The 25848-nt window shown below is 36.3% G+C and overlaps 1 protein-coding gene across 1 annotated transcript in view; it reads left to right on the forward strand.

Annotated features, from left to right (window-relative positions):
* Positions 1-522: 522 nt before the first annotated feature.
* DNAJC24 (DnaJ heat shock protein family (Hsp40) member C24) overlaps positions 523-25848 on the forward strand; it is a 158467-nt gene continuing 133141 nt past the window's right edge. Inside the window, exons 1-2 of the mRNA XM_053720400.1 lie at positions 523-607; positions 2669-2806. Coding sequence (XP_053576375.1) covers positions 2699-2806 — 108 coding nt within the window. The 5' untranslated portion in view covers positions 523-607; positions 2669-2698. The remainder of the gene's footprint in view (positions 608-2668; positions 2807-25848) is intronic.

Genomic DNA, 25848 nt, shown 5'->3' on the forward strand with positions numbered 1-25848 from the left:
CAGAAACTAATAAAAGTTTGTATTTTTTTTTTTAATTTACAATAAAGGAGAACATGTTAAATATTTTTGTTTTCTTCTTTATGCACATAAAAACAAATTTTACATATACAAGAATCTATTTTAAATGTGTAGCTAATCTGTGCGATATATATATATAAATAAAATAAAAATTTAATTCATATTAAAACGCACAACACACAGTGAATTTACAATTATACTTGTCAAGTTTGGAAGTGCATACAGTAAAACGATACACAAACCTACTACACTATTTGTATTAAAAACAGCAGTACATTTACAATATCAACCCAGATTAAGCCGTAACTATTAACAGCGACAATTAGAAAAAAAAACTGCACCCGGGGGGCCGCGGATTTATTTGACAAGTTTTTTTCCACTTACTTTGATAAAGCCAGTTCAGGGTGTGCCCTCGTGGAAGCATAAGGGTTTCCATAGATACAGCGTCTCTAGTCAACTACATCAACTGTAATTGTATCGAAGTTTCAATAAAGTATGGACATTTTGAATTATGGCGTGAGTCGCTCGCACTGCGTGATGGGAATTGTAGTTCCCGGTTGAATCAAGTGAGGAGTGTGCCCCTAATTGAGTAAGAATTAGATGGGTTATAACTGTTTGGGATAGTTAGTTTAATAATAGAGTTATTTTCACGGATTTGTTCGTGAGGTTACAAACGAAGCTCCGTGGCTACGTGTCGTAAAAGCTGTCACGAAAGACTAGGCCACTATAATGTTACCTAGCTACGGTTGTCATGATAGACTGTATCATTAGAATGCGAGCTCCTTGGCATCGTTCGGTAGACTCCGAGGCTTACCGTGTGCTAATTTACATATAGCCAATGGCATTAGGAGAATAGAATGGTCTACAACAGGGTTGTCCAGTTTAAGGCCCTGGGGCCGTGCTCTCACCTCATTTATTTATAGACTGCTATGTTTCTCTGTAACATTCAAATTCTTATTTTCTGTATTTGGACATTATGTTTCTGGGTCTATGTGTCTAAGTATAATACTGGTAACTTTTATTTTGCTAAATACCTATTCATATGTATTTTGTTTTATTTAAAGGAACATAACATGCAAAACGAATATGCTCTAATATGTTAAGATCATGTTATTATTGTTGCTTGCATGTAACTATATTTAACACATGCAGATGGGTTAAACACATAGTTAAAGTCAGCTTCAGAGTATAAAGCACCACTGGGTGAGCCAAATACAAGAGACAATGAGTTAGCTCCCAGTAGCGTTTTGCTGCTGATAATCATATGTAAATATGCTTTTCAACAAGGATACAAAACAAAATAAAGTACATATAATAGTAGAATAAGTAAATATAAAAGTGTCTAGCTCAGTCTAAATTATGAAAGTTTAATTTTGACTTTAATGTCCCTTTAAAAGTAGGATCATGCAAAAGAGCATGAATATGGTGCTTCATTTGAGAAGGTTAGACATTGTTATTCAGTACAATGTGCATCACAGTACAGCAATTGTAACAGCCAATAGCGAGTATCAAATCACATCAGTTAAAATGTATTTTGTTCTGCAGGTAATTTCAAGATACTTTTAAATTCACTTCTATTTTCAAATGTGCTTTGTTCTATTGGTATCTCTTGTTGAAAAATAATACACACATATCCTACACTAGTAGGAGCTAGCTCCTGATTGGTGCCTGCACACATTTGTCTCTTGTGATTGGCTAATTAGATGTGTACAGCTAGCTGCTAGTAGTGCAATGTTGTTCCTTCAGCAAAGGATAACAAGCGAATGGAGCACAATTGATAGGAGAAGTAAATTGGAAAGTTGTTTAAAATTCTATCCAAATCATGAAAGAAAAAAATGTGGTTTCCTGTCCCTTTAAAATATATATATGTTTATGTTATGTATAAATATATATGTTTCTACTTATGTCTTCTGCAATAGGATATAGCCCATAGTCTGACTTTGTAACACCACAAACTCAAATTGTAAGTTCTTAACATTGCATTACTTAGGGGAAATGTACTGTAAAAATTGTTTCCAGCTGCAGAGTATAAAGTGTATGGGAAATGGTCCCTATGTGTTCATTTCTGTATATGAAATAGCTGTGTATATGTTTTTTACTCTTTGAAACCACAACCCTTTAAAAAGGGCATAGCTTGCAGGGAAAGCAGCCTTCCTCATCATATCACTCTCTATAACACTCTCTATCTTATCACTGTCTTTATACACAAAACCCATTATGAACCTTTTAGTACCCACCCACCACTGGGACTTGGTGCTAAATCTTGTTTACATCGCTTTTGTGTACTTATTATTGCAGTATTGATATTTTCAGTGTAGGTGGCAGTTTCAAAAGGATAAAAGCAGCTTTTTTTATACAACAATAGAAAGTCAAATAACTATTTGTAAATGTTGTAAAGGGGCTTGAGACCCAACAGTTTTGTTTCATGATTCAGATAGGACTTAGACGTTTAAAGAACTTTTCAACTGTTTTTTAGTAGGCTAGTTAACCAAAATGTTAGTGCTGGGGCAAATATTAATTATAATGAATATAAATGCCTTGCAGAACATACTCTGTAAAATGTACTTGTTTTATTAAAACTCATGATGCATTTATAAGTGTATTTATTTCTGAATTTTATAAAATATTCTCTTTATTTTCTTTTATTTAGGTGTGAGAATATGTTAAATAAAACATACTAATGTCGGCTAAAGTAGAGAACCAAAAGGACTGGTATAGTATTTTGGGTGCGAAACCAACTGACAGCCAGACAGAACTTAAACAGAAATATCAGAAGCTTGCGTTATTAGTAAGTAAATTCTCAAATATTGCCATACTGCTCCAGTGTCTATTAACCCCTTCCCACAATTAGGAAGTTCCATTCTGTCCTAACTGCGCTGGGCTTTAGCGCCGTTAGGACGACCTGGAACATCCTAGCCGTTTAGCTGTACTGAAGCCATACTAAAGCCATAACCGCTTCCTAACTAGGATTGCAAGCTGGAGGGCGTGCCTAGCGTTATAGGCACTCCCCCCGACCCAATCCCATCATTGTGATCATATGATTTAGATTTTCACTTATTTGTTTACATCGGAACTCTGTTCTGATGTAGACAAATAAGCCTGGGCGGGGAAGGGTTACACTATATGAAAAGTTGATGTTCATGGTTTTTGCCATAGAATGTATTGCTTTAACCACATGCTGCCTTACCTGAGACCTCAGTCATAGCTCTATCCCTCATGAGTAAGGTTCTCTCCCACCCTGGTATTACCTATACCACAAGGAGCTTCACTATGCGATATTTCACTTTCTTGGAGGTCTTTGAGGTCTTCAGCACAACACAGGAGCGGAATATAACAATTAAAATGACTATATCCTTTTTCATATTACACACATTATAGTCTTTTGACAATGTTAGCATTAATATATATTGTTTGTTTGTTTATTATTATATTATTTGCTTATTAGTTACATAGTGATTTTGTTTAACACTATATAAATATTTACCAACTACAAATGAGAAATAGTTAAAGGAACACTCAATGCAGTAGAGTTGCATAACTAACAAGTACCATACTTAATAATAAGACAATGCAATAGAACTTACTCTGAATTTCAAATAAGCAGTAGATTTTCTTTTTCTGACAAATTTATTTTTACTTCAATGTTCTAGCCCCCTGTATCATGTGACAGACATCAGCCAATCACAGACTAGTATATGTATACCCTGTGAACTTGTGCACATGCTCAGTCGGATCTTGTTCCCCAGAAAGTGTGACTATAAAAAGACTGTGCAAAATGCGATAATGGAAGTAACTTGAAAAGTGTCTTAAAACTGCTGCTCTATCTGATTCATAACAGTTTATTTTGACTTGAGTGTCCCTTTAAAACAAAGGTAATCAATGTTTTTCCATGAGGAAATCAGTTTCTGGAGGGAGGGGTAAGGTAGAGAAGTGATTCAGTAAATCTGGTGGGATTATTTTAGAGGTCTTGTCAGCACTGCAAGGTCCTTTTAAATAATTTTAATAATTTTACAAAGGCACATTTTAGCTTAAAGAGACATTAAACCCCAAAAAGATTTAGCTAGAGAACACAATTTAAAAAAAAGTTTACAATTTACTTCTATTATCAAATTTGCTTTATTTTCATGATATTCTTTGTTGAAGAGATACCTAGGTAGGTAGGTAGCGTGCACATACTTGAAGCAAGACATAACAGGAAATAGTGCTGCCATCTAGTGTTTCTGCTAATGAATAGCATTGTTGCAAAACTGCTGCCATATAGTGTTGCAGAAATGTGCTTACCTTCCTGATTTTCAACAAAGGATAACAAAAATGAAGAAAATTTGATAATAGAAGTAAATTTGAAAGTTGTTTAAAATTGTATGTTCTGTGGCTTCCGGTAGGAGGGACCAAGTGAACAGTCGCGTGTATAGTACGCAGGCTGCTTCTGGAGACCTGAGCATAAGCCATGGTAACGAGTACCTGTAGGCGGGCCCTAAACAACCCAGTCCAGGACCGGTAGAAACCGCAGAGGTGACAGGGAAATAATCTGGATAGGCCTGTATTGGGTCGGGACGACTAATTGCACATCCAAATTGGACCGTGCCCCTTGAAGCGTACGCTACTCACCAGGACCCGCAGAGTAAGCGGCGAGCGGTTATACGGTAAAAACCGCTTAGACCCCAGTATCCTGGTCCCAGAAATATGGTGATAGAGGGTTCATCTCACCGGCTTAGGAATTTGGTTTTTTCCTGAGCATCCATCTTCTCTAGCCTACCGTCAAGCCAGTAGTGTCGGGTAACTTCAGTGGACAGAACCTGAAGTTTGGAGGGGCTACAGAGGACAAAAGCTACTTCCAATCAAGATAAGTGTAAACCTTTTGAATTGATACGCATAAACAACACTGTCTTCCTCTTGTTCAAATGTTAGATACAGCTGGGGGGGGTTAGTGGGGCCAGGTACATAATTCTGTACAACGTTTAAGGGAGTTCCTGCGAGAGTAGGGCCTGGTATGGATTGCAGTCTTCCCCACTAGCCCCAACCCGTACAAGCATAAGGATTCCCCCTTTGGGGCATTACTGGGACTACCTTTGAAAAATATCAAGAATTATCTTTGGGCCGAAAGTAAAGAGAGGACCCCCTGAGGATTGTATTCTAAGGCAACAACAAGATATTAAGCTAAGAGAGAAATACAACCTATATTTCCAAGCTAGGGGAAAGTCAAAAGAATTGCTGACAGTTGAAGAATACGTGGCCGGACTTTTAGCCGATAGACACTTGGCCGACGGACACTTGGCCGACGGACACTTGGCCGACGGACATTTGGCCGAAACACAAGTGGCTGTCACATAACAGTCCGGCCACGATATAGATAGATTTGATAGATAGATAGATACATAGATTAGATAGATAGATCAATAGATGCAATAGATACATTTGATAGATACGATAGATAGATAGATTTGATAGATAAATAGATAGATTTGATAGATAGATAGTTTCCCAGACAGAGAATTACAAAACGTGCGGCCTAGGACCCATGGTAAGGTTCCCAGAGGCAGTTGCGGCGCCCGAGGCTCTGATTAGAACAGAGCACTCTGGAACGTATCTGCCCTCGGCCGAAATCGGAACATTCTTTAGCTTTCTGTCTGTCAGCCAAATGTCCGTCTGCCAAATGTCCTTCTGCCAAATGTCTTTCTGCATTTTGTCAGAGCACCGAAGAATACATCTAGGAAAAATATAATTACCCCTTTACTATCTGCTCTTTTTACCCTCAGGAAAAAAGGAATCTGAGAGGTGAGCCATTAGTGGGGATGAGAAGACTCAAAAACTTTGGTCGTTAAACTGAAGAGTACTTAAAGTACTGAATATTTGATGGGACAAATTTAAAAGCACATAAGTGTAGCCCACTGTTCTGCTGTATTCTACTGAGAACTTTGTCTTGTATATAATAAAAGCAGTTCAAAGTGGGGACAAAGGACTTAATATAGGAGCAAACTACATGTTTACTTATGCCCCTTGTAAATGCATAAAATTAATGGCCCTTAAGCCTAAGAACTGTTGAGTAGGGGTTAATTTCAGGCTTATACTTTTGTCCTATACGCATCTACCTGTGACTTCCCATGCTAGTTTATTTATGTTAACATATAGCTGAACAATTTGGTTCGAAATATAAGGAATACTATGGTTATGGCTTAACAAGCACTTGGTAAATGTATGAACATGATTGGGATGATGGGAAACTGGCATAAAATATAAAAGAAGTGCACTAGGTTACAAGAATCTTGTAGGGCTAAATTGATATAAAACGTGTTAAAGTATATAGAGGTGCCCTCCACTTTGGTTTATGAAATACAAAACTAAGAGCAATAGGTCTTGAAATCCTGAGACATTAAACTGGTATAAAGTATATACAAGTATACTCTTTTTTTTTATTTTTTTTTTTCCCTACCCCTAAGCTATATTGGGGCTTAAATCTCTAGAAGTTTATACCCTGTTGCGCCTGGCACGCTGGTTGCTTCCCTGGGAATATAAGCATAAATAAATACTGTGTTTAAATTAATTACGGGGATAAAGCAAAAGATAAACACAGAGCAATAGGATATAAGATTTCTCCTAAGAAATAAAGCTTCACTAATTTTCCTGTAACTCACACTGTACTCAGTTTCACAAGGTTACACCAATATTTAGCGTAGGCAGCAATTGTTTTGCTTTACTGTTTGTTTCCCACAAAAACACTTAAGATTTAAATTTTTATCCTGCAGTGGAAGGGATCACACAATATTAGGATACACGTTGAACACCTCTTCTTTCGCTTTTCACTAACGCACTTACCTCACTTTTTCTTACGTTTTCTACAATGCAATATATGGAAAAATACTTAAATAAAAGTAATACCACTTCACCAAGTATGTCTTCTAGAAGTAAAAATCAGGAAAAAAAAGGGAATAGATCTTCACTGGAACCTCACGGGGGAATAACCGAAGTGAGTAACACACAGAATACTAGTAATGAGGACTTAATTAAACAACTTGATGCACTCTTTACACCTAAGTTTGACTTAATACAAAACAATATAACTTCACTAACACTTGAGGTAAAACAGTTTGCAGCCAGACTTACTTATGCAGAGCAAAGAATCTCAGATATTGAAGATGGAGCTATACAGAGAGAACAGTCCTTGCGCACTAGGTCAGATCAGATTGAAAGTATGAAAAGTAAACTAGAGGACCTAGAGAATAGGGCTAGAAGAAGCAATCTCCAAATTATTGGTCTAACCGAAGACATCCATGAGAAAGATCTTAAGAGATTTGTCAAACTAGATTTAATGGGAGTATTAAATATTAAGGGAGAAGACCAAGATATAGTTATTGAGAGAATACACAGAATAGGACCAGAAAGGAGGGAGGTTGATAGTAACAAGACCAGTAGACCAGTCATCATGAAATTATTGAATTTCCAAGATAAGGTTAAAAATATGAATGCTTACCGGAAGGCAAATGGCGAAATTAATTACAAGGGGAAAAAAAATATTATTGTTTAACGATTATTCAATAGAGACCTCTAACAAAAAGGCGCATAATGGCACCAATATGCACCAGACTAATACAGGAGGGATGGAGACTTATACCCAGCAAGGCTTAGTATACAAACCAAAGAAGGGAATAAAATATTTACTGAAGTAGCTGATGTTAATTTGTTCTTAAAGAATTATACTGCTAGTCTGGAAAAATAATGTTTATGGAAATCTGTTTTATTTTAAAAATATCAGTAATGCATATATTTTTTATTTATGTTTTTAGAAATGATATAAATGTAAAGAATAAAATAATATTGAGGGAAAAGGTTTTCCTTTTTTTTTTTTTTCTTTTTTCCTTTTCTTTTTTTTTTCTCTCCCTTTTCTCTTTCTCCCCCCCCCCCCCCCCCCCTTGAGCCGTGTTCTTTAGGAGAGCTAGCAATTCCATATAATTTGGTAAAATGAATCTTAAAATTGTATCCTGGAACATAAGCGGTATCACATCCCCCATTAAACGTAAATCTATTTTAAGATATACCAAAAACTTGGGAGCCCAGATATTATTATTGCAGGAAACACACCTGAAGGGGGAAGAAGCAGTTAAATTAAAAGGGGGTTGGGTCAAAGAAGTTTGATTCACGCCAGGACATCAAAGGAAAAAAGGAGTTGCTATTCTTTTCAGTAAAACTTTAGAATATAAGATGGATAACGTAGTAAGAAATGTGGAGGGTAGATATATTCTAGTGGAAGTAGAAATTGGGGATAGAAATTTTTTAATATGCAATGTATATGGTCCAAACGAAGAAGATACAGGGTTTTTGCAAAATATTCGGGACAAATTATTTAATTATTCTGGTAATAATTTTAATTTCAATCTCGCTCCTAATAGTAAATTGGATAGATGTAGGGGGGACTCAGACCATTTAGCAGGGGAAAAGGCCTTGGATAAAAATACATTGGCAAGAAGAAAGAGAGAAATTCACATTATAAAAAAAATTCCAACAGGACTTAAAAATACTAGATATATATAGAATTATGCATCCAGATGAAAGGGAATATACATGTCTCTCGAAAAAAAAAAAAAAAACTTTATCCAGGATAGATTTTTTTTCTCACCTCAGATAAATTATTTGACTGCATTCAAGAAGCTTATATTGATTTGATAACATTCTCAGATCACGCCTCTATTGCAATTGTACTGAACCCCAAATTGAAGGACAGGAAGACTAACCAATTCTTCTTTCCTAAATATTTGATAAAAAAATACTAAGTTTACAATTTTTTTGAAAGATAAGTGGGTCGATTATAATAAGTTTAACAGCAGTTATCTTAATAAAACTCATATATTTTGGAATGCCGCGAAAGTGGTACTTAGAGGAGAGATTACAACTTTCCTGATAATATTGAAGAAAAAAATGAATTTATATAGGCAGCAAGTGACTAATTGCCTTATTAATAAGTACAGTAAATACATTCAGGAAAAAACTATAGATAATTGGAAGAAATATACTCAGGCCAAAAAAAATAGAGAACTATTTTATTCAAAATGAAATCAAGGAGAATATAAAGGTATGTACACAATATTATAGATATGGGAATAAGGTAGGTAGTTTTCTTGCACGTATAACTAAAAATTACAAAACTCCAAATTTTATAAATAAAATTAAAGAAAAGGGGGTTACCTGGACTAACACAGGGATATATAAAAAATATTTCTTGAGTATTTTACAGAACTTTATGCAACACAGTCTATAAATCTAGATAAGAAGGAAAAATGTTGGGACTTAATGATAATTTCGAGACTAGAGACTACCCACCTAGAGAGAATTAATGAGCCTATTACAGAAAAGGAAATATATCAAACAATTAAAGCAATGGCGAACAATAAAGCGGCAGGGCCGGATGGTCTTCCATCTGAGTTTTATAAGGTACTTATTGATGAAATAACACCTACCCTAACCCTTTTGTTAAATAAGTTTTGGACCGGCCAGTTGAAACCATTAGAAGCCTTTAACGAATCTACAATTATTATAATTTCAAAACCAGGGAAAGACCCTCAGTTAATTGACTCTTATAGTCAATATTCAGGAGTGAAATTGGCCTATAAGATCATAACAAGCATACTGGCAAAAAGGATTCAGGTCTCCTTAGATACTATCATTCACTCTGACCAAACAGGGTTTATGAAAGGACGTTCCCCGAATACCAACTTGAGGAAGTTTTTTTTTTTTAACAATTTTAGATCAGTGGTATAATAATAAATATAACATGAAAACAATTAAAGAGGATATATCAATAGTATCGCTAGATGCAAGTAAAGCTTTTGATTCCGTCACATGGGACCATCTTCTTACCTCCCTTACTAAATTTGGATATGTAGGTAATTGTTTTAATATGATCGAAATGGTGTACAGAGAATCTAGGGCGTTACTTGTTATAAATAATAACAAAATGACATTCTTCTCCCTCCTAAGAGGAACAAGGCAGGGGTGCCCCTTATCACCCTTAATTTTTAACATCGCCCTAGAACCATTATTGGTTGCATTAAGGAAGGATATCCAAGGGATTGAAGTAGGTAATAAGAGCTTTCAGTTGGCCGTATATGCAGATGATTTGCTGGTATTCTCTAGAAATTCAAATAAAAGTTTTAATAAAATCTGCCAGATCATAGAGAGCTTTGGATCCTTTCAGGATATCGAATTAATAGAAATAAGTCCGAAGTTTTGTGGATCCAGAAAAACCAAGACTCAGAAACTAAAATATTTAGGGAAGTAAGCCATTTCTTGATATATCTGGGGATTAAAATATCTATCGACCCAACAGAATGGTACTCCCTAAATATTATTAATGGGGTTAGATAATTCTGCGATACTCTCAAAAGGTGGGTTTCTCTCCCGCTTTCTATCTCTGGCAAAATAAATTTGCTTAAGATGATAGCACTTCCAAGATTGCTGTATATATTTCAGAATGTACCACTTTTAATTAAGAAATATGAGATTAAGAAAATTTACACGGCCATTAAAGAGTTTATATGGATGGATGGATAAGAAGCCCAGAATTAGTTACAAAAAAATAGTTATTAAAAAGAAGTTCCTGGGAATGGGACTTCCCAATATAGCAATTTATAATTTGGTGGCAGTAGTAAAGATTGCCTTGGACTGGCTTTTGGAGAGCAATCACTTTACCCTTCTAGAAACAGAAAATAGTCTGGTAAAGCCCCTATATTTAAAAAATATCCTTTACCTAGAGGTTAAAGACCTCCCACCATATGTTAAAAGATTAGAATTTTTTTAAGGACACAGTCGTGGAATGGCATAGGATATGCAGACATCTAGGAATTAACTTCTCCGCCTCACAATTCTTAACTATTGAAGGGAACTATGAATTCAAACAGGGCCTTTCTTCCAAAAGTTTTTCACAGTGGCGAGATAAGGGACTATGTAAAATTATCCAATTAGTAAAAAGGAACCAGGGCATTATGAAGGTTGAAGTAATTTAAAAATAAATTCTCGTTGACAAACAAACATTTTTATTCCTTCCTGCAAATCAGACATTATTGTTTGAAGTTAATACGGTCACAAGGGGACAATTGGGACCTTTTACCATTAATACCAGTGTTTAATGCTATCAAAAATGGTAAATACTTCATATCACTCCTTTATAATATAGTAAATAACATAGATTATAAAACGCTCCTTTGATGGAGGGGTTGCAAAATGGAGAGAAATGTTCTCAAAGATCAAACTATACTGAAAAGTGTGGAAAGGGTAGAAGAGGCATCACTAGCCATTCCTATGCGAGAACAACACATAAAGATATTATGGATGGCATACATTACACCAGAGAAAATAGCTAAGTAGGGAGGTGCAGGGGAAGGAACATATTGTATAAAATGTAGACAATGCAGAACAAATCTGGTACATAGCTTTTGGCTTTGCCCCAAGATACAAAAATTTTGGGCAATGGTAAACTTTTGGATAAATAAGATATGAGTCCTAAATTACCATGCAGGCAGAACAGATATTTTTCTTCAAATATGAGGAAAAACCCTCACAGTGGAGAAAATTTATAACGATGGTAATTCTTATAGGTAGAAATCTTATTTTAAAGGGTTGGAAGAATGCCAGACCACCATCTTTTGCGGCCCCAAAGGAATGTATATATAAACAGTACTCCAAAAAAACTCCAAACTAATATGTTCAGATCCTTACTTATCTGTTTCTAATAAAACTTTCTAATAATTTTGAGAAAACAAAATATTGAACGTGTCATTTTCCTATTGCAAATATACCAATATATTACTGCAGAGACAAGAGTTGTAGTGTAGCATAATGTTCTATTTATCGGCTTGATGAATTACCGTAGTAGAACAAAAAAGAGGCTTGGGGCTAGAAAATTAATTTACTGCAGAAAACTGGCTGTCCCAACAAATGGTGTTCTGGTGGAAGTGTACTGTAAAGTTCCCTAACTGTTAATGTGTTCCCAAAATCGTTTACAAATTGTGCATTACCTTTATTTTGTCATTTGAAATTGCTGCTTTTGCCTGTTTAAACTGTAAAGAAAATTGTACTGCCGCAGTATTGGCTAATGGAAAGATATGTAAACAAGAGACAACAGAAGAAATCAACCTCCTAGTGGGGTGGGGGGAAGAGTGAGTGAGACAAGCCTTTTTAAAGGGTATTCTTGTAGCATGTTTGTATATAATGCACTCTAATCAGCTGCTTGAGTAGCATTGATAATGGTAACACCCTTGGGGTGCAACAAGATAACTTGTATTTGGTACACTAAGGCTCACAGCTTCTCTTTGAAACCATTAATTTAAGATGCATTATAATATATTTTGACAGTTTAAAGGGACAGTAAACACCTTGTAATAACATTTTTATATTGCAGTCTTCCAGAAGATTAATATATCAGCAGAGTCTGAATGTCATTAGAACAAAAATACACTTGTGTTTTCAATGGTAAAATTCCACCCTCCACTTTCCAGACTTATGCCTGTAAATAACAGGGATTGCCACTGGCATTGTGTTTACAAAAATTCCACTGATGAACGTCAGCAGAAAAGAAAAGACAACAAACCATAAATTAGGGACAGATATGAAGCCTGCAATGTGCTCTTTCATTTTTCAGGAATAGAAAATGGCACAGAGCTGATACACCCTCTATGTTTTACACTAACTTAAGATGTTTTATAAATATTTAAAGGGGAATGCACTCAGGCATGCAGTTTATCAGATTGGGATAGACTCACTATAAAACTCTTCGGATTCTATGCTGTAAATTAGTGCTCTACTTGTAATCTAGCCCTTCGTTGTTTTAAGTTATTTTAAAGCCTGTATGTTGGTCTTTTGCAATTTAGTGTTGAATTGTGGAACTATATACTACAAATATGGTGCTGGTACTATATTGTAAAACTGACAGCTATGCTGTTGCATCTCATCAGATATGAGAATTAAAAAGTTTTCTTAAATTATTTAGATAGAGCATGTGATTTTAAACAACTTTCCAATTTATTTCTATTATCATATTTGCTTCATTCTAATTTGTATCCTTTGTTGAAGGAGCAGCAATGCACTACTGGGAGCTAGCTGAACACAACTGGAGAACTAATAAGAGGCATTTATTTAATGCTAGCTCCCAGTAATGCATTTCTGCTCCTGAGTCTACCTAGATATCCTTTTCAACTAAGGATACCAAATTAGATGATAGAAGTAAATTGGAAAGTTGTTTAAAATCTCTTGCTCTGTCTAAATCACAAAATAAAATGTTTGTGTTTCATGTCCTTTTTAAATTCTCATCTCATACAGCTTTTACATTATCACAAACATGACAGTGTATTTTTCTGCTGTAGGGTGACCTTATTATTATTTAATTTTTATTGATGGAAGGCTCCAAATAAAGCAATATGAGAGTTGTAAGCAACATTTGTATTACATTTTGAAACCTATATTTGTTAATATTCATAATTAAATGAATCTTCTAATTTAGTTTTCTGTTTATTACTGATTTAACTTTAATTTTGTTTTATTTTGTAAAGATCTAACACTAAGAATAAGTAATGATTTTTTATTTAATGATAACATTGTAGATTTAAAAATTGTTCTAATACCCTATGATTATTAGCTACAGTTAAAGATAAATATGTCAAAATTAAACTTTCATGATTCAGAGAGAGCATGCAATTTTAAACAACTTTCTAATTTACTCCTATTATCAAATTTTCTTCGTTCTCTGGCTATCTTTATTTAAAATAAAAGCAGGAATGTAAAGCGTAGGAGCCGACCCATTTTTGGTTCAGAACATGGGTTATGCTTGCGTATTGGTGGCTAAATGTAGCCACCAATAAGCAAGTGCTCTCCGGGGTGCTGAACCTAAAATGGAGCGGCTCCTAAGCTTTACATTCCTGCTTTTTAAATAAAGATATCAAGAAAACAAAGAAAAATTGATAATAGGAGAAAATTAGAAAGTTTCTTAAAATTGCTGCTCTATCTGAATCATGAAAGGGGAAAAAATTGGGTTTAGTGTCCCTCTTAAAGAGACATGTAAGTAAAAATAAAATTGCAAGCTCTATCTGAATCATCAAAGTTTAAAGCGACTTTTCAGTTTACTTGTGTCCTTTGTTGAAAAGCATACCTAGGTAGGTAATGAGTAGCAATGCACCACTGGAAGCCAGCTGCCAATTGGTGTCAATGCATATATACCTTTTGTAATTGCCTCACAGATAGCTATATGCAAACAGTAGCTTAATAATAAAATACTGTAATACAGTTTAATGTCTCTTTGTCTTTTTCCTCCAAAACTTGGCTATATATAGATAGATAGAGATAGATATAGATAGATATAGATAAGATTTATTAAACTGATAATAATTTTCAGTGGTAACACATGAAGCGCTAGCTGGTTTGTATAATAGTCTTGTCTTATGTATGAGTAACTCAAGCCGTCCTTCGCTGGAGATTTGGAGAAGCGTAATGGATACACTTTATGCCTATCTAGCATTTGACATCTGTGGAAAATCGGTAAAGAATGACTAGACTCCGGGATGTCTAATGTGTGTATGCAAATCAGCTTTTATGTTCTGTTTCCCACTGGCAATTAGATGAGAACCCAACTGCCGCCTGGTTCCTGTCAAATTTCACCTCCAGAATGTTATTTGATGCAGGCTGGCACATGTGCACCTACCCGCATCTCACAGACTGTGCCAATCAAGGATTTAAAACACATGCCATTTGTGAAAGTTAACTTTTTGTATGGTGCACTTGCTGTTAGAAGCCCTATATCTTTTTATCTCTTTCGTGCAGTTCTTGGTTAGACCAGTGCACATATAAACTATAGACATCTGATATAGATCAGATATAGAGACATGCAAATTCTTCAACAGGGAATAGTAGCATTGTGTACTGACAAGTCGGGCAAATTGGCCCTTGTCTGAGGGCCCAACATCTTAGGGGGCCCCATGCATCATGCTACAGCAATTTTATATTTCTTCTACTAGATACGACAAGTCCACGGATTCATCCTTTACTTGTGGGATATTATCCTCCTGCTAACAGGAAGTGGCAAAGAGCACCACAGCAGAGCTGTCTATATATAGCTCCTCCCTTGACCCCACCCCAAGTCATTCTATTTACATCCAAATCTAATTTCTCTGCAACTGACTGCATGGAGATTGAACGCTTGATTTTATCTAAGCGGGGATTCTCTGAGTCGGTCATTGATACCTTGATTCAGGCTCGAAAGCCTGTCACTAGGAAAATTTACCATAAGATATGGCATAAATATCTTTATTGGTGCGAATCCAAGGGCTACTCCTGGAGTAGGATCAGGATTCCTAGGATTGTGTCCTTTCTCCAAGAAGGATTGGAGAAGGGATTATCAGCTAGTTCCTTAAAGGGACAGATTTCTGCTTTGTCAATCTTACTACACAAGCGTCTGGCAAATGTCCCAGACGTTCAGTCGTTTTGTCAGGCTTTAGTTAGAATCAAGCCTGTGTTTAAACCTGTTGCTCCGCCATTAAGTTCTAAATGTTCTTCAAGGGGTTCCGTTTTGAACCCATGCATTCCATAGATATTAAACTTCTATCTTGGAAAGTTCTGTTTTTAGTTGCTATCTCTTCTGCTCGAAGAGTTTCTGAGCTTTCTGCATTACAATGCAACTCGCCTTATCTTATATTCCATTCTGATAAGGTGGTTTTGCGTACTAAACCTGGATTCCTTCCTAAGGTTGTTTCAAATAAGAATATTAATCAGGAAATTGTTGTTCCTTCTCTATGTCCTAGTCCTTCTTCTAAGAAGGAGCGTCTGTTACATAACTTGGACGTGGTTCGTGCCTTGAAGTTTTACTTACAAGCGACCAAGGATTTCCGTCAAACATCTTCTCTATTTGTTGTCTATTCTGGAAAGCGGCTACCTCTCTTTCTTTTTGGCTGAAAAGCATCATCCGTTTGGCATACGAGACTGCTGGACAGCAGCCTCCTGAAAAAATGGCAGCTCATTCTACTAGAGCGGTGGCTTCCACATGGGCTTTTAAAAACGATGCTTCTGTTGAACAGATTTGTAAGGCTGCGACTTGGTCTTCCCTTCATACCTTTTCCAAATTTTCCAAATTTGATACTTTTGCTTCTTCTTAGGCTATTTTTGGGAGAAAGGTTTTGCAAGCAGTGGTGCCTTCTGTTTAGGTATCTGTCTTGTCCCTCCCGTTAATCCGTGTCCTGTAGCTTTGGTATTGTATCCCACAAGTGTGGACTCGTTGTATCTAGTAGAAGAAAAGGAAATTTATGCTTACCTGAAAAATGTATTTCTTCTATGATACGACGAGTCCACGGCCCTCCCTGTCAATTTAAGACAGATTTATTTTTGTGTTTAAAACTTCAGTCACCTCTGCACCTTTTTAGTTTCTCCTTTTTCTTCCTATACCTTTGGTCGAATGACTGGGGGGTGGAGTCAAGGGAGGAGCTATATAGAAAACTCTGCTGTGGTGCTCTTTGCCACGTCCTGTTAGCAGGAGGCTAATATCCCACAAGTAAAGGATGAATCCGTGGACTTGTCGTATTGTAGAAGAAATCAATTTATCAGGTAAGTATAAATTTCCTTTGTATTTATTATATAAAAATGTATTCATATAATATATATTTTTTATTTGGGCTTTGGATTCTGGACTGGTAGAGGGGGGGGCCCAATCACGTGTGCGGTGGTGGTGGAGTGTGACTTAGTGCATTCTTAGAGTAAAATCCTCTAAATGTGATGCCATACCTATCTCTGTGTATATCCCCCTTACCCAATATATGATTTGAAATAAGTCTAAAATAGATAAAACCATGTATTTCAAATGGTATCCTGATAATGTGAAAACTGCATGAATATTTGAAGAATTGTAAACCCTTAAATCTTACTATGTATCTATCTCTAGATTAAAACTAGAGACCCCTAATCTAGATTACTATGGATCTTATTCAATATACCTGTATAAAATTTCTATTATGTGAATATAAATATGTATCAAATTTTGAGTTCTTGGGAACTTTATTATTGAAGTTATAGTAATAAAAACTCAGATCTATTGTTCATATAATAGAACCATATACGGAAAGCATATACTGTCTTTCCATATAAGCAATAAAATTATAACGGATTTACTTGCACCAACCTGCACAAAAATATATAGTAAGGGTAATCACCTAAACCTATATGTTCACAATTATTAGAATCAGGTAACGTGTAATGCAACTTACTTGATCCGTATTTTAGGATTATGGGACTGCAGAGTTTATTTATGGCGTATTCTTACATATATAACCCAATAAGTCTGATCGATCCAGGTATATACATTCAGATACACTGTTATGAGGATTATTTGGTGCTGTTTGTTTACTATCTCCTATAATATCTTTGAGCCGTTTCCAGTGGAGTCCGGGATGGAGCGATATGACAGGGAGCGTACTTACGCCCACATTTGTATCCAACCGCACACTATTGGACTAACGGCACACACCCTCTGTCTGAACCAATCGCACAAAGTCATATGCGATTGGACGACTAGACGTGTCTGTCAAAATAATGGACTAGGATTGGTCTGAGGACCTACAAAAGGAAATCCCGGGAGGTGATCGGGTCAGCCTTTGAAAAAGCGTATGCGAAACGCGCGTTAGGCCGTTCGCACTGCGCTCTCTGTTTTGTTTAATGGGGTATTGATAAATACAGGGTAACGGTTATAAAATAATACTATCTATAGACCAATTCCTTGTGGTATAATTGTTGGCCCTCTTTTAGGGCACCTATAATGGTTTAAATACACAGCTTGCTTTGGGAAAAGGAGAGTGTTAGAAGTGCTAATAGTTGATTTAATTTTAAGGCATAGAAGCATTGTCTACAATAGTACTCTTTCTAAAACACCTCAACCTAAGCTTGCTGCAGTTACTTATATAAACAATAGTATTACGATACCTTTACCCTGGCACTAAATAATTAATTGTGCAAGTAATAGGAGGTTACTCCTTATACAGAGAGTTAGCAGTGCTTGTAAATATATTTTTTCTTTAATTTATTTTGAATTTCTTTTTGTTATCTATATGTTAATGTGTTTTAACATAAAGTGGCATGGTCCACACCACTGATTATATTTTATCTAATTCATAATAAATGCTAAGTTTTAAACTAACTACATAGTATCACACTCCACAATCACCTACCTATCATGTTTTGAGATGACAATCCCCCAAGTGTGCCATATTAATGTCCCTGTCTCCTTTCTCTTTATTTCTACTATGACTTAGTGAGGTCATCAACAAGTGTGCCGTATGAAGACTGATTTTTGTGTGTGTATATGTATGTGTGTGTGTGTGTATGTGTATATATATATATAAAGTGTGTGTGTGTATATGTATGTGTGTGTGTGTGTGTATGTGTATATATATATATATATAAAGTGTGTGTGTGTATATGTATGTGTGTGTGTGTATGTGTATATATATATATAAAGTGTGTGTGTGTATATGTATGTGTGTGTGTGTGTGTATGTGTATATATATATATATATTTACAAACACCTGTTGATTGTATCTTCAAGAAGAACTTTAAAGGGATGTAAGAGTATACTATAGAGTTGGGTCAAACAGTGGCTCTTTATAATATAGTAGCACTCAGCTTCTAGAGTCTGCATTTTCAATTCTCTTGGAAATATGAAAGCCTACAAAGTTCAGCATTATATTACAAGTGCAAATTTGTTTAATGTCCCTTTAAGTGCGTAGGTAGGCATTGTTGACTCTGCCATAATCTTTAGTAATGCAGTGACTTGAAGTCACCTTTTTCAGTGTCTGATATCTAGTTATTTCTACCTGCTAATGTTATGTTTTATGGCATATGGTGTTAGCCTGAGAATATAATTTAGAATAGCACACTTCATAGCCTTTAGAGGTGTATAGTGAGATATTGCAGCTTTCTAACTGATCTAAAAGTACAAGAACACGAATATATCCCCAGGGCTAGGGATCGCTGAGAGTAAAAGTATATAAACAACATTGCATTTTTCTTTATTCTTTGTGGAAGAGGGTCATATGATAAAAGACAGCTAAAAATATATCATGACCACATTTTTTTTAACAGTTTGGAAAACAAACTTCCTGGCTAAGTCTAGGGATTTTTGGTGTTTGTAAAATATAAATCTATAGTTATTGATTTTTGTGGTGAGCAAGAAAAAGGCAAAATGCCTAATAGATATTTTATATTTTAGGATTCTTAAAACATAGCATTTCAGGTCATTATAAACATTTTTAATACATGGGAACAGATTGCCTTAGACCAAAGGAAATGAACATACTCAAAGTTTTATTTAACATAAATAATAAAATTCTACAAAGCAAAGACCGTAAATACAATAATTTATGGTAGATGCATCAAAGGTGGTAAATTCTAATAATATAAATATATCATAAAAAAGGCAACAATAAATTAGAAGCAATATAGGTTCGACAAAACCACTGGCTCCTAGAATTTTACTCCTGGTCCCTAAACTTTTGGGTTATTCACCATATATCTATATACAAATACCACTGTTTGGCTCCTAAAAGTATATCTGGCTCCTAAATTTGTCGACCCCTGAATTATTATACTTTGCTTTGGCTAGTAATGCAGCATATTAATACTCTGAGGATGAGGCGCTACAGAATAAGACACCTACACGTAGTGAATAATTCCGGTGTCCTCAAATGAAAAATGACTTCAGATTCTATGAGCTTGACGATATAAAAACGCTCTAATCTGTACTGCAAGGTACCTCAAATAAATTTAGAAAGGCAAATTTTAACTGCAGAGTTGTTTTATCTCTGTATTCTGGTTCTGGGTGTGACGTAGAAACGCACATTACAATATAATGCTAAGTAAAAAAAGCCCACAAAGAATTTGCTTGATTTTCATTGTCAAAAATTCTAATGACAATGAAAAGCAACTAGTTGTAGTTACATCTGCTAACTTTAGAATATAACAAAAAGCCTCATCGTTTTGTTGTATTTGTACAAACAAAATAGTTTGTTCAACAGGGATATGTTATCACTGCACTTGTGAAGAAACTGATGACTTTCAGAACATAAAGAGTGTTGTCTCATCTAATAACACAGGAGACTTGATTCTGGGTTTAGAACCAAAATATCCCACATAAAGATAAAATCCATTGACTGTAAGATTTTCCTACCAAATATTGCTTGTTAAGTAACAAACATATCAAGTTGTATACCTTTAGTTAATGTACATATGAAGAAAATACAGTTTCCTTCTTAATACAAGGAGAGTCCACAGCTGCATTCATTACTTGTGGGAAATACAGAACCTGGCCACCAGGAGGAGGCAAAGACACCCCAGCCAAAGGCTTAAATACCTCCCCCACTTCCCTCATCCCTCAATCATTCTTTGCCTTTCGTCACAGGAGGTTGACAGAGAAGTGTCAGAAGATTTTGGAGTAGTTCCTCAGGAAGGGTATCTAACCTTCGATATGGGACTGGAGTTTTAAGTAGTCTTGTCAGGCTCTCAGTGAGAGCATTGATGAAAGTTAGTCTGGAGATGCAGGGAGAGTCTTTCTGCGAACCCATCCAGATTTATGTTAACAGCTACTAAGAAATCAGCATTGACGAGTTTCACTGCCTACATTTCATCACTCAAGTCCATGTCAGAAGTGATGCTACAGTCTGTCACACTTGAAGGACCGTGTTTCTGTTACACGGCATAGATTCCAGTAGGATTGTTTCATTTTTTACACATGTTAACGCTAGAAGACAGGGTCACAGTCGGACTCCTTTTATCTTTATGGAATCAAGGGTTAATATCTCCTTAGGGGGATTGTTGAACAGGTGTGTTTTAATCATATTTGTTTGTGATTTCTGCTGCTTTATGTGTGTGAAATGTTTTTGGGCTCATAGGCTGATACGGAACTTACAGGTTGAATTTTTTACTTGAGAGAAAGAGTTCATTTGGTTCCGCTATTCCGCGGGTTTTACAGTTTTTGATGACCTGAGCTATTCAGGTGGTTTTGGAACCGACTCGGTCCCGGACCATCTAACCTAGATGACAAGAGGGACTTGTTTCAGGTCCTACTTTGGATCGTGTTGGGGACTGACTATAGTCTTTTTTTTCAGGCACCTAATTAGGATCGTACAGGATCCATGGGTCATAGAATTTAGAGCTAGGCTTCAAATCAAGCCTTCCATGGCAGTTTTTCTTTCTCTTGATCCTGTCTTTCCGACTGAGAGAGGGAAGCCTTTTTCAAGTGGGTGTGGGTTTTTGTTCTCTTTTGGAGTCATTGTCCCGGTGCCTATCGCAGTGTGAGGTTTGGGATACTATTCAAACCGCTGTTGTTTCATGGTCCAATAGAGGGAGGGAACTCCTGTCCTATTTGGATCCTATAGTACTTAAGCAAAGCTTATCAGGTCTTCTTGTTCCAGAGGGAAACTATAAGGTACACTCTACTTTTTTTACGGAAGGAACAGTGCAGGATCACTGTCAAGGAAGGATATCATCCCTTTTTCATTCCTCCTTTGGGAACTTTCTGGTTCCTAAGGACCAGCTCTTCCAGTACTCTGGTTTTCAGTTTAGCTACTGATTCTAGAATTATTATTTTTTTTAGGATCTGGGGTTTGATTTTGGCAGTAGCCGGAATCCAGATCTAATGGTAGCTTCCCTTGTCCTGACGATTCTGGTTTAATTACCATCGTCTCGCCTGATAGAAGACTTTTAGAGACTTCATCTGTCTCCCCCGATCCTCAGAGATCGATCTAGACCAGAGTTTCTCTGATGTAGGTGCCAGGGTGGATTCCTGGATGCAAATTTAGTCTTCTTAGCCAGGTAGACTTTTCTTGGAGTTAGCTTCTTCAGGTTGTGCCCTCCAGACCTCCTTCAGGCCATCGCTAGCACTGTGTTAGAGGGTGATGACTTGTCATGGGGTCCATATTGGACTTCATTCTTTTTGGTAAGTCTCATCCCAACCGAGGTTCGGTGTCTGCTGAGGCAGTGGAGTGGAGCTGTTTCGACTCTGTCTTTGCAGATTTATCTGGACTACTGGTTGAGAGAATTGCTGTCCAGTGTCCATGTCAAGATCTCCCTGTCCTTTGGGACATCGTTCTTAAATCAACAGGGGCAGTTTTGACTTTGGTCACAAGTCCGTCAGGTTGGTGAGGGCGTGCCTAAGGGGGCCAGGAAACTCAGGAAGTTGTCCCTCCCATTTAGCTTTTTGGATCTTCAGGCAATTTCTTTCTGCTCTGAGGGATTAGTCTACTGGGTTCGTCCCAGTGTAGGGATTCTAGTTGGTCTTACCTTTTGCTGGCTTGGATCTCCTTCTGAGAATGAGAGACTCCCTATCATTGAGGGTAGTATCTCGACTTTGGTGGTGGACAGAGGCCACTGCTGATCGCTGTCTGTGACCATCTCTCCAGGGGCGATCACCGGGACGGATGTTATCTAGAGAAACTCCTTTTATCTGAATTGTAACTGGAAGGGGACACTGAATGAGAATCTCAGGATCCTGTCTCTATTCCAGTTTACCCATTATGGGTCGTGGTTTAGGGATCCTCAGGCGGAGCTAATGTCTACATTGGCGGTGCCTTGGTGGTTCATTTCAATTTTTCCTTTCCTGCCATATCACTCTTCCTTGAGTGGTGGCTCAAATCTAGCAGGGACAGGCGTCAAGGATACTGCTTACTCCGTTGAGGCCGCTTAGATCGTGGTTCCAGTTTAGTGGGTTCGCCTCTATAAGGGTCAGGATTTCTGCCACTGTATATAGAGATCTACCTCAGAGTTGAGTTCCAGACCACCGTAATAAAGGGAATATTGCAATAAAGCGAGTCACAATATTTTTTTGGTTTCCCAGTAAATATAGTAGTTATGTTTACACTATACAATTTGTCTAAAAAACAAACAAACCCAAATGTAAATATTTTTATTAAAAATACTTTATTGCTAAAAAAAATGTTAGCCATTATGTGAGCCTTCAGCAAGTCGTAATTTTTTTACTGGTGGTGTGTATATATCTCTATATAAATATCTGTATTTATATGTGTTTATATGTTGGAAAAATGGTGCTGAAAGATGTGCTTGACACAGGGTTGCCACAAACCTTCAATTTGTAAAAGACGCAATATCTGCAAAGTCCTATAAAGTGAAGCGCAATAAAATGAGGAACTCTTGTGTGTGTGTGTGTATGTGTGTATGTGTATATATATATATATATATATATATATATATATATATATATTTTTTTTTTTTTTTTTTTATGCAGCAGACTTGAAAGGTGTTTGAATTATATATGGATTGTCTGAGAAGCTTGGAGAGACTATTGAGTAATATTACATTTATCCCAGTGTCATACCTGCAGATATATTGCGTTCTTATTAAATACCAACTTAAATAGTTTTTCATGGGAAAATAACTTGTGCCAATGTTTAGTCTAAGCTGTGCCCTAGTGAAGGAAAATTAGGAATAAATGGGTCTAGGTTGCGATGGCGAAATGCCAAGTAGCTATGGAAATGAATCTCTTGTGTTGATGTAAAGTGGATATAAATTTACATTATTTGAAGTGATGATTGCACAGACAATTGCTGCAGAGACAATAAAACTATGAAACTAATTCAAACCTATTGTTCAGCGCTATCACTATGAATTTTTGTTCGCCCATTTTATATTTGCTCAAATTTTTGGGTCAATGCAGATCTGTCTTGGAATTTGCCTGCAGCTGTTGTGTGTATGGAAATTGTTGTTTACAGGGATGAGACCTGCAAAAATAGAGAAAAATGTAATCGTCTTTTTTTATGCATTTTATTTCTGTGATTTGCTGATATTTTAATGCAAAGGCATAATTATGCTAAAAATTATTTTTTGATATTTTATTAGACATGTGCAGTGACCAGATATTAAGTGTAACTTGTTGTATCTGCTCACAAGGTAGCAATATACAGCATCCACATAGATGATATATATATATATATATATATATATATATATGTGTATATATATATATATATATATATATAAATGGCTTGCACTCACTGGTCCTTTTAATTACGTGCCTTTTATTTGTGACGTTTCTGGGACCGTATCCTCTTCCTCAGACGTAATTAAAAGGACCAGTGAGTGCAAGCCATTTGTTCATTGCTATTCATTTTTTGCATGTACCCTGGCAAGTTGACCTATGAAGTGCGAGTGCTCTCCAATTGTTTATAATTTCAAGTATTAAGCTACTAGCCAGGAAAAAATGTTACTAGCGGTTCTGGGGAAGATAACAGTGCAGAGAGTGCAGAGAGTGCTGACAGTTATGGAAAGTCCTAGCAAACCTGGAGATAATAATATTATTATTATTTTATAATTATCATCTCTCCCTTCTAGCTCTTAACTATCTTTCTCCCCTCCCCTCCTCTCTTCAATCTCCTTTTTTACCCTCTCCATTCTCTCTCTTTACGCTCTTTCTTTCCCCTCTCTCATATCTCTTCATTCTTTTTTTTCTCTCCATGCTCTCTTAAATTCTACCTTCTTCTCCACTTTCACTTTTCCTCTGCAATCTCTCTCTGCCCCATTTACCCTCTCAGAAGTAACAGTCTAAGCACTAATGGGGTCCCTACAGCCCTAGAGAAATAACATATCCTTGCACTTTCATGGATATATATAATATAGTGGGGGGGGGGGAATTATCCCATACCTGTGTACAACTCAGTGGCACCAAAGTGCCGTGTTGGTACGCAAACAGTGCGTTCCATTACAATCTTCACCGGAAGTTATCAAAAACCATCACTTCCGGTGTGTACGTAACAAAATATATTATATTAACCTTACAATTCAAACATATGTTAAGAGTAAGTGTGATAAATCAGGCTTTTCTCTGCCTCTTTATAAGTGTAAATCTAACCACAATATACATTCCCTCTTTAGTACCTCTGCTTCTTAGCATATGCAACACTACTTGCCATATGTAACACTATTCTCGTGTGTAGCACTAACATATGCCACTATGTTCTAAGTGTTCATCTATGTGCTTCTGTTAATAGTGTAGTACCTGACAGATATACTCTTAGGAAGCGGACAATCTATTCCGTGACTTACTCTTATAGGCTGTCAATCCAAAAAGGGGTAATACCGGTCTGTGTAATAAACAGACCGTAGCCATGGAAACGGAACTGTTATATTGATAGCTCTGGATGTTTCCCCTAGTGCATAGAAATGACGGCCCAACTAGTGCTACTACTGTCAATGTGATGTATCAAGGTTTTGGTTAAAAAAAAAAACCCCTGCTAAATTCAGGTTAGACAAGATGATCTGTACAGGTCTGTGTCTGTGCTATTACCTAATATGGGTAAGTACCCATGTGCATGGATAAACTAAAACGGAATAGCAAACCACTAATGGTTAACTTAAACAAATATATACAAAAATGACAAAAAGTTAAAAACATATAGATAACTCTGTTGCATTAATTATACTTAACTATCAACACTACTAGTGTGACCCTGTATATGTATCCCATATAAGAGGCAGAGAGAAGCCTGATTTATCACACTTACTCTTAACATATGTTTGAATTGTTAAATAATATAATATATTTGGTTATGTACACACCAAAAGTGATGGTTTTTGATAACTTCCGGTATAGATTGTAATGGAACGCACTGTTTGCGTACCAACACAGCACTTTAGCACCACTGAGTTGTACACAGGTATGGGATAATTATTGTTGTATTTTCTCTATATGTTTTGCTGATGAAGGAGAAGTTTTATCCGAAAACATTAAATTCATTGTTGTTTTGAAAAGAAGTCCTGTAAGGGCGATTTACCACCCGGAAGCAGCCTCTTTTAGACCAGTGTGCT

The sequence above is a fragment of the Bombina bombina genome, chromosome 7 (assembly GCF_027579735.1).
Source record: "Bombina bombina isolate aBomBom1 chromosome 7, aBomBom1.pri, whole genome shotgun sequence".
Lineage (NCBI taxonomy): Eukaryota > Metazoa > Chordata > Amphibia > Anura > Bombinatoridae > Bombina > Bombina bombina.